This window comes from Phalacrocorax carbo, chromosome 28 (genome assembly GCF_963921805.1).
Source record: "Phalacrocorax carbo chromosome 28, bPhaCar2.1, whole genome shotgun sequence".
Taxonomy (NCBI): Eukaryota; Metazoa; Chordata; class Aves; order Suliformes; family Phalacrocoracidae; genus Phalacrocorax; species Phalacrocorax carbo.
In genome coordinates this window covers 1,986,579-1,999,902 of record NC_087540.1, presented here as the reverse complement: position 1 = coordinate 1,999,902, position 13,324 = coordinate 1,986,579, and the positions used below count along the sequence as shown (strand labels likewise).

Here is a 13,324-nt window from a genome sequence, read left to right as displayed (position 1 = left end):
GCCTCAATGTCCCAAAATAATTTTTTCCCTGTGAGGGAGACCGAGCAGTGGCACAGGTTACCCCGTGAGGTGGTGGAGTCTCTGTCCTTGGAGACATGCAGAAGCTGCCTGGCCACGGTGCTGGGCAGCGGGCTGTGGGTGAGCCTGCTGGAGGGGTCAGCATGAGAAGATGCCCTGCAAAGGCTCCTGCCACAGGAGCGTGGCTGCGATTTCTGTGATTTCAGGTGTGCGTCAGAGAAGGGAGGAGCAGCGCGCGTGTTGGTCTGTGCTGGGGGTGGTAAGCGGAAGGAGAAAGGGAAGCGGAGAAGGAGAGGGAAGGAGTGGAGGGAAAGGGAAGGGTGGGAGGGAGAAGAAGAAGGCGGGAAGGGGAAAGACAAAGAGGAATGAGGAGGGGAAGGGAATGGGATAAGGAAGAGGAAGGGAAGCCTCCCCTTTGCTTTCTGCCACCACGCCTCTAGTAGAGCCCAGGAGGCAGAAAGGGGCTGGGGTCGTGTCGGGCACGGCCCCCGGCTGGCCTCCAGACCCTGGGTAAGCTGCGCTCCTGCACAAGGAGGCTGGAGGTGTGCAAATGCCGCAGGGCTGTGTGTCCTGCAGGCAGGGGAGCAGCCTGCGTTGAGGCAGGGCCCTTGGAGCTCATCTGCGGGACGGTGTGCGTCCAGAGCTGCCAGGGCTGTGCGGGGGGGTCTCCCCAAAAGCAGCTGAGCCTGGCTCTGCGGGGGCTGAGAGAGTGCCCTGGTGCAGCTGGCCGGGGCCCCGTGCAGGGCCAGGGAGCCCCGCAGCCGAGGCTGGGCTTTGAAAGGAAAGGCAGAGAGGCAGGCATGGATTGCAGGCTTCTTTTATTGCAGTGCAGGAAAGCGGCCACTGGAGAAAGCCACGTACGAGGGAGGCACGCAGGTTGTCCCTGCAGGCTTTGAGTAAGGTGCTCCTTCAGGCTTCTCGCAGGCGGTGGTCATTGCAGAGACATGCCTGTGGGACGATGGTGCGCATCTGGGCATGGTCGGGAGTAAGGAGGAGGAGGAGGAGGGTCATGGAGAGAGGGTAAGGAGGGGAGAAAGGGGTGAGGAGTGAGTCTGAGTGTCCCAAGGGCTGTGCCAGGGTCTTTGGGTCAGGGTCTAGCAGGGCCCACAGGTGTCCCACAGCTTCCTGGTGTAGCGGGGCAAGACGCAAGGGCTGCAGGCGGGAGAAGCGTAGGGTCTGCCAAAGGTGCAGAGGCCCCCCGAGCCCTGCGTGGCCCCGGCACCGTAGAGGCCCCCCAGCCCCAGGGAGCCCCCAAAGGCGGGTGCTCCGGAGGAGCCCACCACGGCTTGCTGGGGAAGGAGCTGAGGATGGGGCCGGGGAAGGTGACGACGACGGGGGGCGGCTGGATGAAGGCCGTGGAGTCGGGGCACTGGCGGGCGCACAGCTCGTTGCAGCTCTCGGCGATGGGCTGCGGGACGGCGACCTGCTGCGGGGCGGCGACGCTGGTTTTTGGTGGGCACAGGTCGTAGCAAGACATCTTTGCGCGGGATCTGATGGTGCTCTGCGAGAGGGCAGAGGTTGTAAGAGAGCAGCTGAGGGGAGCACCCGAGGCGCAGGGGTCGGGCGCAGAGCAGGGGGTCTGAAGAAGAACCGCTCGCAGACTTACCCTGTTCCCAGAGGAGAAGGCAAGCAGAGCAGTGGATGGGAGAGCCTGGCAGGGGCAGAGCTTTTATAGCGGCCCTGCCATTGCTCAGCACCACCTGGGCCAATCTGCAGAGGCGGCACTCCCTCCTGCCAATGACAACAGGGCTGTTGGGCTTCTGGCCCTCCCTGAGTCAGCATCCCCTCGCCCGTCCAGCACATGCCCCTTCTGAGGCTCTCCTCCCCTTTCTGCTCCGTGGGCTAATGGAGAGCGGGCATCCCCCTCGTAGGGGCTGCGCGCGGCAGCAGAGGCCCCTGCTTCTGCAGCTCCTCGCTGCCTGCCTTGTGCTCTGCCCTGGGAAGACACCTGTGCCCTGAGCTCGCAGCCAGGCTCTGCTGGGAGGAGAGGCGCCAGCGCCAATGGGGCCAGCGTAGCTGTGGGCTGCTGTGGCTGGGCATTGTGACGGGGCTCCCAGCTGCCCAGCAGCTCGAGGGCAGCCCCTGCCCAGCACCGCCCCCCAGCAATGGGGCTCCCGGCACACTTGCAAGGGCCTGGCAGGACTGGCATGAGCCCGAGGCACGTGGGCCCAGGTGGGGATCCGTGCTCCTTGCACCACATACCCCGCGGAAGCGCATGAGTGGTCTTTCTCCCCCAGATTGCAGAGCTTGATGGCCAGCGCCTGGGGGCGGAGGGAGGCCGGCTGCCTTGGGCTGGCGAGTGATGCATCGTGCTGAGCAGGCAGTGACCGAGAGGAGTGCCTTTGATTTGGCATTTCGTAACCTCGCGCCTCTCTAGATAATAGCCACACGGCATACGTCATGCGGTCGCTTGCGTGCCGCAGTCCTTTGCGAGGCCGCCTTCTTGCCCAGTGCCATGACCCTGGTCTTGCCTGTGGCTCTGCAAAGAGGGCACGGGGCCGCCGTGAGACCAAGCCCTTGGCGAGGAGCAGTGGCACGCCGGGCGCTTGCAGTCAGCCTTTGTCACGCTGCGTGCCCTCTTACACACCGAGATAATGAAAAGAGAGCGGGGCTCATTTGGCCCATTAGGTGGCAGCTGGCAAGCGTCCAAGCGGGGTGATGGCAGGGGCTGATAGAGCGGGTTGGGGCCGGCGAGGAAACGGCATCAGCAAAACAGCCCCGTGCCACGCAGGGAGGAGGCAGGGGCTTGGCCACCGTGGGCCACGTGTCCCCAGCGTGGCCAGCTCCTCCCTGCACTCGGCGGCCAGCAATAAAAGCGCTGCCCTCGCTCAGTGCTGGCATCCGCCGCTCCTGCCTCGCTCTGCTCAGGAAAAGGGTAGGTGGGTGCCTGCCGCTGTCTGCCTGCTGTGGCAGTGGCCAGCGTGGGGCCTCCCTGGGCGGGAGAGCAGTGACAGCAGCGGGCGTGCTGGTAGCAGGCTCGGGCGGCCAGGGCAGGCTGAGCCACGGCGGGAGGAGGAAGGAGCCTCGGGCCGGGACGTGCAGAGCCAGGCCCTGCTCTCGGGGAGGGTTTGTGCGTCCTCTGTGTGAGGGGAGCAGGGCGCTGAGGGGGGCTGTCTGGGCAAAGGGCAAGCGGTGGGCAGTGCGGGCAAGGCGGTGGCTCTGGCCCCTCCAGCTCCAAGGCAGCCCTGGGAACAAGGCCCTGCTCGGCCAGAGGATCTCCTCCTCGGTCATGACACCTGTCCTTGGGGCCATGTCTTTCAGGCTCAGCTCTCTCCAACAAAGATGTCTTGCTACGACCTGTGCCCACCAAAAACCAGCGTCGCTGTCCCGCAGCCCATTGCCGAGAGCTGCAACGAGCTGTGCGCCCGCCAGTGCCCCGACTCCACGGCCTTCATCCAGCCGCCCCCCGTCGTCGTCACCTTCCCCGGCCCCATCCTCAGCTCCTTCCCCCAGCAAGCCGTGGTGGGCTCCTCCGGAGCACCGGCCTTTGGGGGCTCCCTGGGGCTGGGGGGCCTCTACGGTGCCGGGGCCACGCAGGGCTCGGGGGGCCTCTGCACCTTTGGCAGACCCTACGCTTCTCCCGCCTGCAGCCCTTGTGTCTTGCCCCGCTACACCAGGAAGCTGTGGGACACCTGTGGGCCCTGCTAGACCCTGACCCAAAGCCCCTGGCACAGCCCTTGGGACACTCAGACTCACTCCTCACCCCTTTCTCCCCTCCTTACCCTCTCTCCATGACCCTCCTCCTCCTCCTTACTCCCGACCATGCCCAGATGCGCACCATCGTCCCACAGGCATGTCTCTGCAATGACCACCGCCTGCGAGAAGCCTGAAGGAGCACCTTACTCAAAGCCTGCAGGGACAACCTGCGTGCCTCCCTCGTACGTGGCTTTCTCCAGTGGCCGCTTTCCTGCACTGCAATAAAAGAAGCCTGCAATCTATGCCTGCCTCTCTGCCTTTCCTTTCAAAGCCCAGCCTCGGCTGCGGGGCTCCCTGGCCCTGCACGGGGCCCCGGCCAGCTGCACCAGGGCACTCTCTCAGCCCCCGCAGAGCCAGGCTCAGCTGCTTTTGGGGAGACCCCCCCACACAGCCCTGGCAGCTCTGGACGCACACCGTCCCGCAGATGAGCTCCAAGGGCCCTGCCTCAACGCAGGCTGCTCCCCTGCCTGCAGGACACACAGCCCTGCGGCATTTGCACACCTCCAGCCTCCTTGTGCAGGAGCGCAGCTTACCCAGGGTCTGGAGGCCAGCCGGGGGCCGTGCCTGACACGACCCCAGCCTCTTTCTGCCTCCTGGCCTCTACTAGAGGCGTGGTGGCAGAAAGCAAAGGGGAGGCTTCCCTTCCTCTTCCTTATCCCATTCCCTTCCCCTCCTCATTCCTCTTTGTCTTTCCCCTTCCCGCCTTCTTCTTCTCCCTCCCACCCTTCCCTTTCCCTCCACTCCTTCCCTCTCCTTCTCCGCTTCCCTTTCTCCTTCCGCTTACCACCCCCAGCACAGACCAACACGCGCGCTGCTCCTCCCTTCTCTGACGCACACCTGAAATCACAGAAATCGCAGCCACGCTCCTGTGGCAGGAGCCTTTGCAGGGCATCTTCTCATGCTGACCCCTCCAGCAGGCTCACCCACAGCCCGCTGCCCAGCACCGTGGCCAGGCAGCTTCTGCATGTCTCCAAGGACAGAGACTCCACCACCTCACGGGGTAACCTGTGCCACTGCTCGGTCTCCCTCACAGGGAAAAAATTATTTTGGGACATTGAGGCAGAGGCTCCTGTGTTTCACGTGGTGACCATTGACTCTTCTCCTGGCACTGGACACCTCTCACATGAGCCTGGCTCCATCGTCTTCAAGCCTCCCCTTCAGCCATGTCACAGAACCACACAACCACAGAATCACAGGCTGGAAGTGGCTGGAAGGGAAATCTGGAGATCACCTCGTCCAAACACCCTGCTTGAACACGTACACCTAGAACAGGGGCAGAGGACCGCGTCCACGTGGGTTTTGAATATCTCCAGGGAAGGAGACTCCACAGCGTCTCCGGGCAGCCTGTCCCACTGCTCTGACACCAGAACAGTAAAGGAGTTTTTTCTCATGTTTAAGTGGAAATTCCCATCTTCCAGTATAGTCTCATTGCCCCTTGTCCTCTCACTGGGCACCAAGGAAAAGAGTCCAGTCCCATCCTCTTGGCACCCACCCTTCACAGATTTTAAGAAGCATTGATGAGATCCCCCCTCACTCTTCTCTTCTCCCGGATGAACAAAACCCCGTCTCTCAGCCTTTCCTCATGAGGGAGACACTCCAGGACCCTCATCATCTTGGGAGCTCCCCGCTGCATGTGCTGGCCGTGCTGGCCTTGTCTGCACATTGGTGAGCCCCGCTGAGCCTCCTCTGCACCACCATGAACAGTCCCATCTCTCTCCGGATCTCCTCAGCAAGAAGGAAAATGTCCTGCGATTATCCACACTGTTTCCAGCACAAATCCAGAACATAGCCCCATCCCAGCTACTGTGAAGGCAATTCACTCTATCCCAGCCCAAACCAGCACGCTCATCGGCGAGCAGCTCTTTGCTGGGCTCTCTCCAGGAGACACACATCTCTCCTGTGCTGGGCAGCCCTGGGCTCAACACAGCACCGCAGGGGTGGCCTCGCCAGTGCTGAGGCAAATGCAACGCTCCCCTCCCTCCCCCTGCCGCCCATGCTCCTCAGCATGCAGCCCAGGGCCCCGCTGGCTGCCTTTGGCCCCGGGCACGTGGCCGGCTCGTGCTCACCTCGGTGTCCACCAGCAGCACCCCCTGGGCCCACCCTCAATAAGCTGCTCTCCAGCACGTGACAGCCATTTCCCAAGCGCGGGTTTAACGCTGGCTCTCGTCCAGCCTCCTCTGCGCAGGCGCCCAGAGGTGCTGCCGTGCTTCGGTGGATCAGCGGGACCTGGCGGTGCCGGTGTCTCTCCTGCACTGAGAAGACCAGGCAAAGGAGCGCTGCCAGCGCCTGGCCTGCTCTCTGCCCTCTGCCCTTTCCCCAGCTCCTGCAAGCCCCAACCAAAAGCTCCCTCTCCCCTGCCTGTCTGCAGCCTCCCTCTCCCAGCGCTGCCCATCCTCACCTCTCCTGGGCATCTCAGCATTTGCCCTCCCAGAGCTGACGGGCACGCGGCCCCCGGGGTCCTCCCAAAGGGGCACAAAGAGGGAGGGAGACACGACTTGGATGCAGGAAATCTTTATTGTGCCCAGAGGGGCGGGAGAGGCTCTCAGAGGGAGGGTGGGCAAGACCCAGAGAGGCTGGCTGCCACGTGCTGGGGGAGGCAGAGGGATCTTCCCCAGAGCATCCATTCTCTCTCCGGATGCCCCGTAAGACGTGGCCCTGCAGCCCCACAGGGCCTTTCGGGTCCACCTCCTGCCCCGTCCCAGGGCAGGGAGGACTGGGGAAGGGAGGGGATTCGAGGGCAGGGGAAGAGGGCAAGAAGGGCCAAGGGTGAGCGGCACTGCCAGCTGCCCAGGCGATGGCTGGGGCTGCTCAGCACTCCTCAGTGCCTCGTGCCCACCAGCTCAGCCGTGCCTGGGTGGCGGTGGCCTTGGTGTTTGGTGTGGGGGCGGTGCCGGGGTCTTTGGGTCAGGGTCTAGCAGGGCCCACAGGTGTCCCACAGCTTCCTGGTGTAGCGGGGCAAGACGCAAGGGCTGCAGGCGGGAGAAGCGTAGGGTCTGCCAAAGGTGCAGAGGCCCCCCGAGCCCTGCGTGGCCCTGGCACCGTAGAGGCCCCCCAGCCCCAGGGAGCCCCCAAAGGCGGGTGCTCCGGAGGAGCCCACCACGGCTTGCTGGGGGAAGGAGCTGAGGATGGGGCCGGGGAAGGTGACGACGACGGGGGGCGGCTGGATGAAGGCCGTGGAGTCGGGGCACTGGCGGGCGCACAGCTCGTTGCAGCTCTCGGCGATGGGCTGCGGGACGGCGACCTGCTGCGGGGCGGCGACGCTGGTTTTTGGTGGGCACAGGTCGTAGCAAGACATCTTTGCGCGGGATCTGATGGTGCTCTGCGAGAGGGCAGAGGTTGTAAGAGAGCAGCTGAGGGGAGCACCCGAGGCGCAGGGGTCGGGCGCAGAGCAGGGGGTCTGAAGAAGAACCGCTCGCAGACTTACCCTGTTCCCAGAGGAGAAGGCAAGCAGAGCAGTGGATGGGAGAGCCTGGCAGGGGCAGAGCTTTTATAGCGGCCCTGCCATTGCTCAGCACCACCTGGGCCAATCTGCAGAGGCGGCACTCCCTCCTGCCAATGACAACAGGGCTGTTGGGCTTCTGGCCCTCCCTGAGTCAGCATCCCCTCGCCCGTCCAGCACATGCCCCTTCTGAGGCTCTCCTCCCCTTTCTGCTCCGTGGGCTAATGGAGAGCGGGCATCCCCCTCGTAGGGGCTGCGCGCGGCAGCAGAGGCCCCTGCTTCTGCAGCTCCTCGCTGCCTGCCTTGTGCTCTGCCCTGGGAAGACACCTGTGCCCTGAGCTCGCAGCCAGGCTCTGCTGGGAGGAGAGGCGCCAGCGCCAATGGGGCCAGCGTAGCTGTGGGCTGCTGTGGCTGGGCATTGTGACGGGGCTCCCAGCTGCCCAGCAGCTCGAGGGCAGCCCCTGCCCAGCACCGCCCCCCAGCAATGGGGCTCCCGGCACACTTGCAAGGGCCTGGCAGGACTGGCATGAGCCCGAGGCACGTGGGCCCAGGTGGGGATCCGTGCTCCTTGCACCACATACCCCACGGAAGCGCATGAGTGGTCTTTCTCCCCCAGATTGCAGAGCTTGATGGCCAGCGCCTGGGGGCGGAGGGAGGCCGGCTGCCTTGGGCTGGCGAGTGATGCATCGTGCTGAGCAGGCAGTGACCGAGAGGAGTGCCTTTGATTTGGCATTTCGTAACCTCGCGCCTCTCTAGATAATAGCCACACGGCATACGTCATGCGGTCGCTTGCGTGCCGCAGTCCTTTGCGAGGCCGCCTTCTTGCCCAGTGCCATGACCCTGGTCTTGCCTGTGGCTCTGCAAAGAGGGCACGGGGCCGCCGTGAGACCAAGCCCTTGGCAAGGAGCAGTGGCACGCCGGGCGCTTGCAGTCAGCCTTTGTCACGCTGCGTGCCCTCTTACACACCGAGATAATGAAAAGAGAGCGGGGCTCATTTGGCCCATTAGGTGGCAGCTGGCAAGCGTCCAAGCGGGGTGATGGCAGGGGCTGATAGAGCGGGTTGGGGCCGGCGAGGAAACGGCATCAGCAAAACAGCCCCGTGCCACGCAGGGAGGAGGCAGGGGCTTGGCCACCGTGGGCCACGTGTCCCCAGCGTGGCCAGCTCCTCCCTGCACTCGGCGGCCAGCAATAAAAGCGCTGCCCTCGCTCAGTGCTGGCATCCGCCGCTCCTGCCTCGCTCTGCTCAGGAAAAGGGTAGGTGGGTGCCTGCCGCTGTCTGCCTGCTGTGGCAGTGGCCAGCGTGGGGCCTCCCTGGGCGGGAGAGCAGTGACAGCAGCGGGCGTGCTGGTAGCAGGCTCGGGCGGCCAGGGCAGGCTGAGCCACGGCGGGAGGAGGAAGGAGCCTCGGGCCGGGACGTGCAGAGCCAGGCCCTGCTCTCGGGGAGGGTTTGTGCGTCCTCTGTGTGAGGGGAGCAGGGCGCTGAGGGGGGCTGTCTGGGCAAAGGGCAAGCGGTGGGCAGTGCGGGCAAGGCGGTGGCTCTGGCCCCTCCAGCTCCAAGGCAGCCCTGGGAACAAGGCCCTGCTTGGCCAGAGGATCTCCTCCTCGGTCATGACACCTGTCCTTGGGGCCATGTCTTTCAGGCTCAGCTCTCTCCAACAAAGATGTCTTGCTACGACCTGTGCCCACCAAAAACCAGCGTCGCTGTCCCGCAGCCCATTGCCGAGAGCTGCAACGAGCTGTGCGCCCGCCAGTGCCCCGACTCCACGGCCTTCATCCAGCCGCCCCCCGTCGTCGTCACCTTCCCCGGCCCCATCCTCAGCTCCTTCCCCCAGCAAGCCGTGGTGGGCTCCTCCGGAGCACCGGCCTTTGGGGGCTCCCTGGGGCTGGGGGGCCTCTACGGTGCCGGGGCCACGCAGGGCTCGGGGGGCCTCTGCACCTTTGGCAGACCCTACGCTTCTCCCGCCTGCAGCCCTTGTGTCTTGCCCCGCTACACCAGGAAGCTGTGGGACACCTGTGGGCCCTGCTAGACCCTGACCCAAAGCCCCTGGCACAGCCCTTGGGACACTCAGACTCACTCCTCACCCCTTTCTCCCCTCCTTACCCTCTCTCCATGACCCTCCTCCTCCTCCTTACTCCCGACCATGCCCAGATGCGCACCATCGTCCCACAGGCATGTCTCTGCAATGACCACCGCCTGCGAGAAGCCTGAAGGAGCACCTTACTCAAAGCCTGCAGGGACAACCTGCGTGCCTCCCTCGTACGTGGCTTTCTCCAGTGGCCGCTTTCCTGCACTGCAATAAAAGAAGCCTGCAATCCATGCCTGCCTCTCTGCCTTTCCTTTCAAAGCCCAGCCTCGGCTGCGGGGCTCCCTGGCCCTGCACGGGGCCCCGGCCAGCTGCACCAGGGCACTCTCTCAGCCCCCGCAGAGCCAGGCTCAGCTGCTTTTGGGGAGACCCCCCCGCACAGCCCTGGCAGCTCTGGACGCACACCGTCCCGCAGATGAGCTCCAAGGGCCCTGCCTCAACGCAGGCTGCTCCCCTGCCTGCAGGACACACAGCCCTGCGGCATTTGCACACCTCCAGCCTCCTTGTGCAGGAGCGCAGCTTACCCAGGGTCTGGAGGCCAGCCGGGGGCCGTGCCTGACACGACCCCAGCCTCTTTCTGCCTCCTGGCCTCTACTAGAGGCGTGGTGGCAGAAAGCAAAGGGGATGCTTCCCTCCCTCTTCATTATCCCATTCCCTTCCCCTCCTCATTCCTCTTTGTCTTTCCCCTTCCCGCCTTCTTCTTCTCCCTCCCACCCTTCCCTTTCCCTCCACTCCTTCCCTCTCCTTCTCCGCTTCCCTTTCTCCTTCCGCTTACCACCCCCAGCACAGACCAACACGCGCGCTGCTCCTCCCTTCTCTGACGCACACCTGAAATCACAGAAATCGCAGCCACGCTCCTGTGGCAGGAGCCTTTGCAGGGCATCTTCTCATGCTGACCCCTCCAGCAGGCTCACCCACAGCCCGCTGCCCAGCACCGTGGCCAGGCAGCTTCTGCATGTCTCCAAGGACAGAGACTCCACCACCTCACGGGGTAACCTGTGCCACTGCTCGGTCTCCCTCACAGGGAAAAAATTATTTTGGGACATTGAGGCAGAGGCTCCTGTGTTTCACGTGGTGACCATTGACTCTTCTCCTGGCACTGGACACCTCTCACATGAGCCTGGCTCCATCGTCTTCAAGCCTCCCCTTCAGCCATGTCACAGAACCACACAACCACAGAATCACAGGCTGGAAGTGGCTGGAAGGGAAATCTGGAGATCACCTCGTCCAAACACCCTGCTTGAACACGTACACCTAGAACAGGGGCAGAGGACCGCGTCCACGTGGGTTTTGAATATCTCCAGGGAAGGAGACTCCACAGCGTCTCCGGGCAGCCTGTCCCACTGCTCTGACACCAGAACAGTAAAGGAGTTTTTTCTCATGTTTAAGTGGAAATTCCCATCTTCCAGTATAGTCTCATTGCCCCTTGTCCTCTCACTGGGCACCAAGGAAAAGAGTCCAGTCCCATCCTCTTGGCACCCACCCTTCACAGATTTTAAGAAGCATTGATGAGATCCCCCCTCACTCTTCTCTTCTCCCGGATGAACAAAACCCCGTCTCTCAGCCTTTCCTCATGAGGGAGACACTCCAGGCCCCTCATCATCTTGGGAGCTCCCCGCTGCATGTGCTGGCCGTGCTGGCCTTGTCTGCACATTGGTGAGCCCCGCTGAGCCTCCTCTGCACCACCATGAACAGTCCCATCTCTCTCCGGATCTCCTCAGCAAGAAGGAAAATGTCCTGCGATTATCCACACTGTTTCCAGCACAAATCCAGAACATAGCCCCATCCCAGCTACTGTGAAGGCAATTCACTCTATCCCAGCCCAAACCAGCACGCTCATCGGCGAGCAGCTCTTTGCTGGGCTCTCTCCAGGAGACACACATCTCTCCTGTGCTGGGCAGCCCTGGGCTCAACGCAGCACCGCAGGGGTGGCCTCGCCAGTGCTGAGGCAAATGCAACGCTCCCCTCCCTCCCCCTGCCGCCCATGCTCCTCAGCATGCAGCCCAGGGCCCCGCTGGCTGCCTTTGGCCCCGGGCACGTGGCCGGCTCGTGCTCACCTCGGTGTCCACCAGCAGCACCCCCTGGGCCCACCCTCAACAAGCTGCTCTCCAGCACGTGACAGCCATTTCCCAAGCGCGGGTTTAACGCTGGCTCTCGTCCAGCCTCCTCTGCGCAGGCGCCCAGAGGTGCTGCCGTGCTTCGGTGGATCAGCGGGACCTGGCGGTGCCGGTGTCTCTCCTGCACTGAGAAGACCAGGCAAAGGAGCGCTGCCAGCGCCTGGCCTGCTCTCTGCCCTCTGCCCTTTCCCCAGCTCCTGCAAGCCCCAACCAAAAGCTCCCTCTCCCCTGCCTGTCTGCAGCCTCCCTCTCCCAGCGCTGCCCATCCTCACCTCTCCTGGGCATCTCAGCATTTGCCCTCCCAGAGCTGACGGGCACGCGGCCCCCGGGGTCCTCCCAAAGGGGCACAAAGAGGGAGGGAGACACGACTTGGATGCAGGAAATCTTTATTGTGCCCAGAGGGGCGGGAGAGGCTCTCAGAGGGAGGGTGGGCAAGACCCAGAGAGGCTGGCTGCCACGTGTTGGGGGAGGCAGAGGGATCTTCCCCAGAGCATCCATTCTCTCTCCGGATGCCCCGTAAGACGTGGCCCTGCAGCCCCACAGGGCCTTTCGGGTCCACCTCCTGCCCCGTCCCAGGGCAGGGAGGACTGGGGAAGGGAGGGGATTCGAGGGCAGGGGAAGAGGGCAAGAAGGGCCAAGGGTGAGCGGCACTGCCAGCTGCCCAGGCGATGGCTGGGGCTGCTCAGCACTCCTCAGTGCCTCGTGCCCACCAGCTCAGCCGTGCATGGGTGGCGGTGGCCTTGGTGTTCGGTGTGGGGGCGGTGCCGGGGTCTTTGGGTCAGGGTCTAGCAGGGCCCACAGGTGTCCCACAGCTTCCTGGTGTAGCGGGGCAAGACGCAAGGGCTGCAGGTGGGAGAAGCGTAGGGTCTGCCAAAGGTGCAGAGGCCCCCCGAGCCCTGCGTGGCCCCGGCACCGTAGAGGCCCCCCAGCCCCAGGGAGCCCCCAAAGGCGGGTGCTCCGGAGGAGCCCACCACGGCTTGCTGGGGGAAGGAGCTGAGGATGGGGCCGGGGAAGGTGACGACGACGGGGGGCGGCTGGATGAAGGCCGTGGAGTCGGGGCACTGGCGGGCGCACAGCTCGTTGCAGCTCTCGGCGATGGGCTGCGGGACGGCGACCTGCTGCGGGGCGGCGACGCTGGTTTTTGGTGGGCACAGGTCGTAGCAAGACATCTTTGCGCGGGATCTGATGGTGCTCTGCGAGAGGGCAGAGGTTGTAAGAGAGCAGCTGAGGGGAGCACCCGAGGCGCAGGGGTCGGGCGCAGAGCAGGGGGTCTGAAGAAGAACCGCTCGCAGACTTACCCTGTTCCCAGAGGAGAAGGCAAGCAGAGCAGTGGATGGGAGAGCCTGGCAGGGGCAGAGCTTTTATAGCGGCCCTGCCATTGCTCAGCACCACCTGGGCCAATCTGCAGAGGCGGCACTCCCTCCTGCCAATGACAACAGGGCTGTTGGGCTTCTGGCCCTCCCTGAGTCAGCATCCCCTCGCCCGTCCAGCACATGCCCCTTCTGAGGCTCTCCTCCCCTTTCTGCTCCGTGGGCTAATGGAGAGCGGGCATCCCCCTCGTAGGGGCTGCGCGCGGCAGCAGAGGCCCCTGCTTCTGCAGCTCCTCGCTGCCTGCCTTGTGCTCTGCCCTGGGAAGACACCTGTGCCCTGAGCTCGCAGCCAGTCTCTGCTGGGAGGAGAGGCGCCAGCGCCAATGGGGCCAGCGTAGCTGTGGGCTGCTGTGGCTGGGCATTGTGACGGGGCTCCCAGCTGCCCAGCAGCTCGAGGGCAGCCCCTGCCCAGCACCGCCCCCCAGCAATGGGGCTCCCGGCACACTTGCAAGGGCCTGGCAGGACTGGCATGAGCCCGAGGCACGTGGGCCCAGGTGGGGATCCGTGCTCCTTGCACCACATACCCCACGGAAGCGCATGAGTGGTCTTTCTCCCCCAGATTGCAGAGCTTGATGGCCAGCGCCTGGGGGCGGAGGGAGG

General features: G+C 64.2%; 4 protein-coding genes across 4 annotated transcripts; 2 read left to right on the top strand and 2 right to left on the bottom strand.

Moving 5' to 3' along the window:
• Nucleotides 1-2,827: 2,827 nt before the first annotated feature.
• On the top strand, nucleotides 2,828-3,943 carry LOC135318121 (scale keratin-like). The gene is made up of 2 exons (XM_064474973.1): nucleotides 2,828-2,893; nucleotides 3,280-3,943. Exon 2 carries the CDS (start codon nucleotides 3,301-3,303, stop codon nucleotides 3,664-3,666), a length of 366 nt encoding a protein of 121 aa, XP_064331043.1. The 5' UTR covers nucleotides 2,828-2,893; nucleotides 3,280-3,300; the 3' UTR covers nucleotides 3,667-3,943.
• A 2,682-nt stretch (nucleotides 3,944-6,625) lies between these two features.
• LOC135317975 (scale keratin-like) lies at nucleotides 6,626-7,009 on the bottom strand. The gene has a single exon (XM_064474715.1). It carries the CDS (start codon nucleotides 7,007-7,009, stop codon nucleotides 6,626-6,628), a length of 384 nt encoding a protein of 127 aa, XP_064330785.1.
• Nucleotides 7,010-8,341: 1,332 nt separating this feature from the next.
• LOC135318116 (scale keratin-like) lies at nucleotides 8,342-9,470 on the top strand. Its single transcript, XM_064474965.1, has 2 exons — nucleotides 8,342-8,407; nucleotides 8,794-9,470. The coding sequence occupies exon 2, from the start codon at nucleotides 8,815-8,817 to the stop codon at nucleotides 9,178-9,180; it is 366 nt and encodes a 121-aa protein (XP_064331035.1). The 5' UTR covers nucleotides 8,342-8,407; nucleotides 8,794-8,814; the 3' UTR covers nucleotides 9,181-9,470.
• A 2,669-nt stretch (nucleotides 9,471-12,139) lies between these two features.
• On the bottom strand, nucleotides 12,140-12,523 carry LOC135318153 (scale keratin-like). The gene has a single exon (XM_064475032.1). It carries the CDS (start codon nucleotides 12,521-12,523, stop codon nucleotides 12,140-12,142), a length of 384 nt encoding a protein of 127 aa, XP_064331102.1.
• Between the last annotated feature and the right edge of the window lie 801 nt (nucleotides 12,524-13,324).

Coding starts and splice junctions, on each gene's coding strand:
- LOC135318121 (XM_064474973.1), top strand. CDS start 3,301: ATGTCTTGCTACGACCTGTGCCCACCAAAAACCAGCGTCGCTGTCCCG.
- LOC135317975 (XM_064474715.1), bottom strand. CDS start 7,009: ATGTCTTGCTACGACCTGTGCCCACCAAAAACCAGCGTCGCCGCCCCG.
- LOC135318116 (XM_064474965.1), top strand. CDS start 8,815: ATGTCTTGCTACGACCTGTGCCCACCAAAAACCAGCGTCGCTGTCCCG.
- LOC135318153 (XM_064475032.1), bottom strand. CDS start 12,523: ATGTCTTGCTACGACCTGTGCCCACCAAAAACCAGCGTCGCCGCCCCG.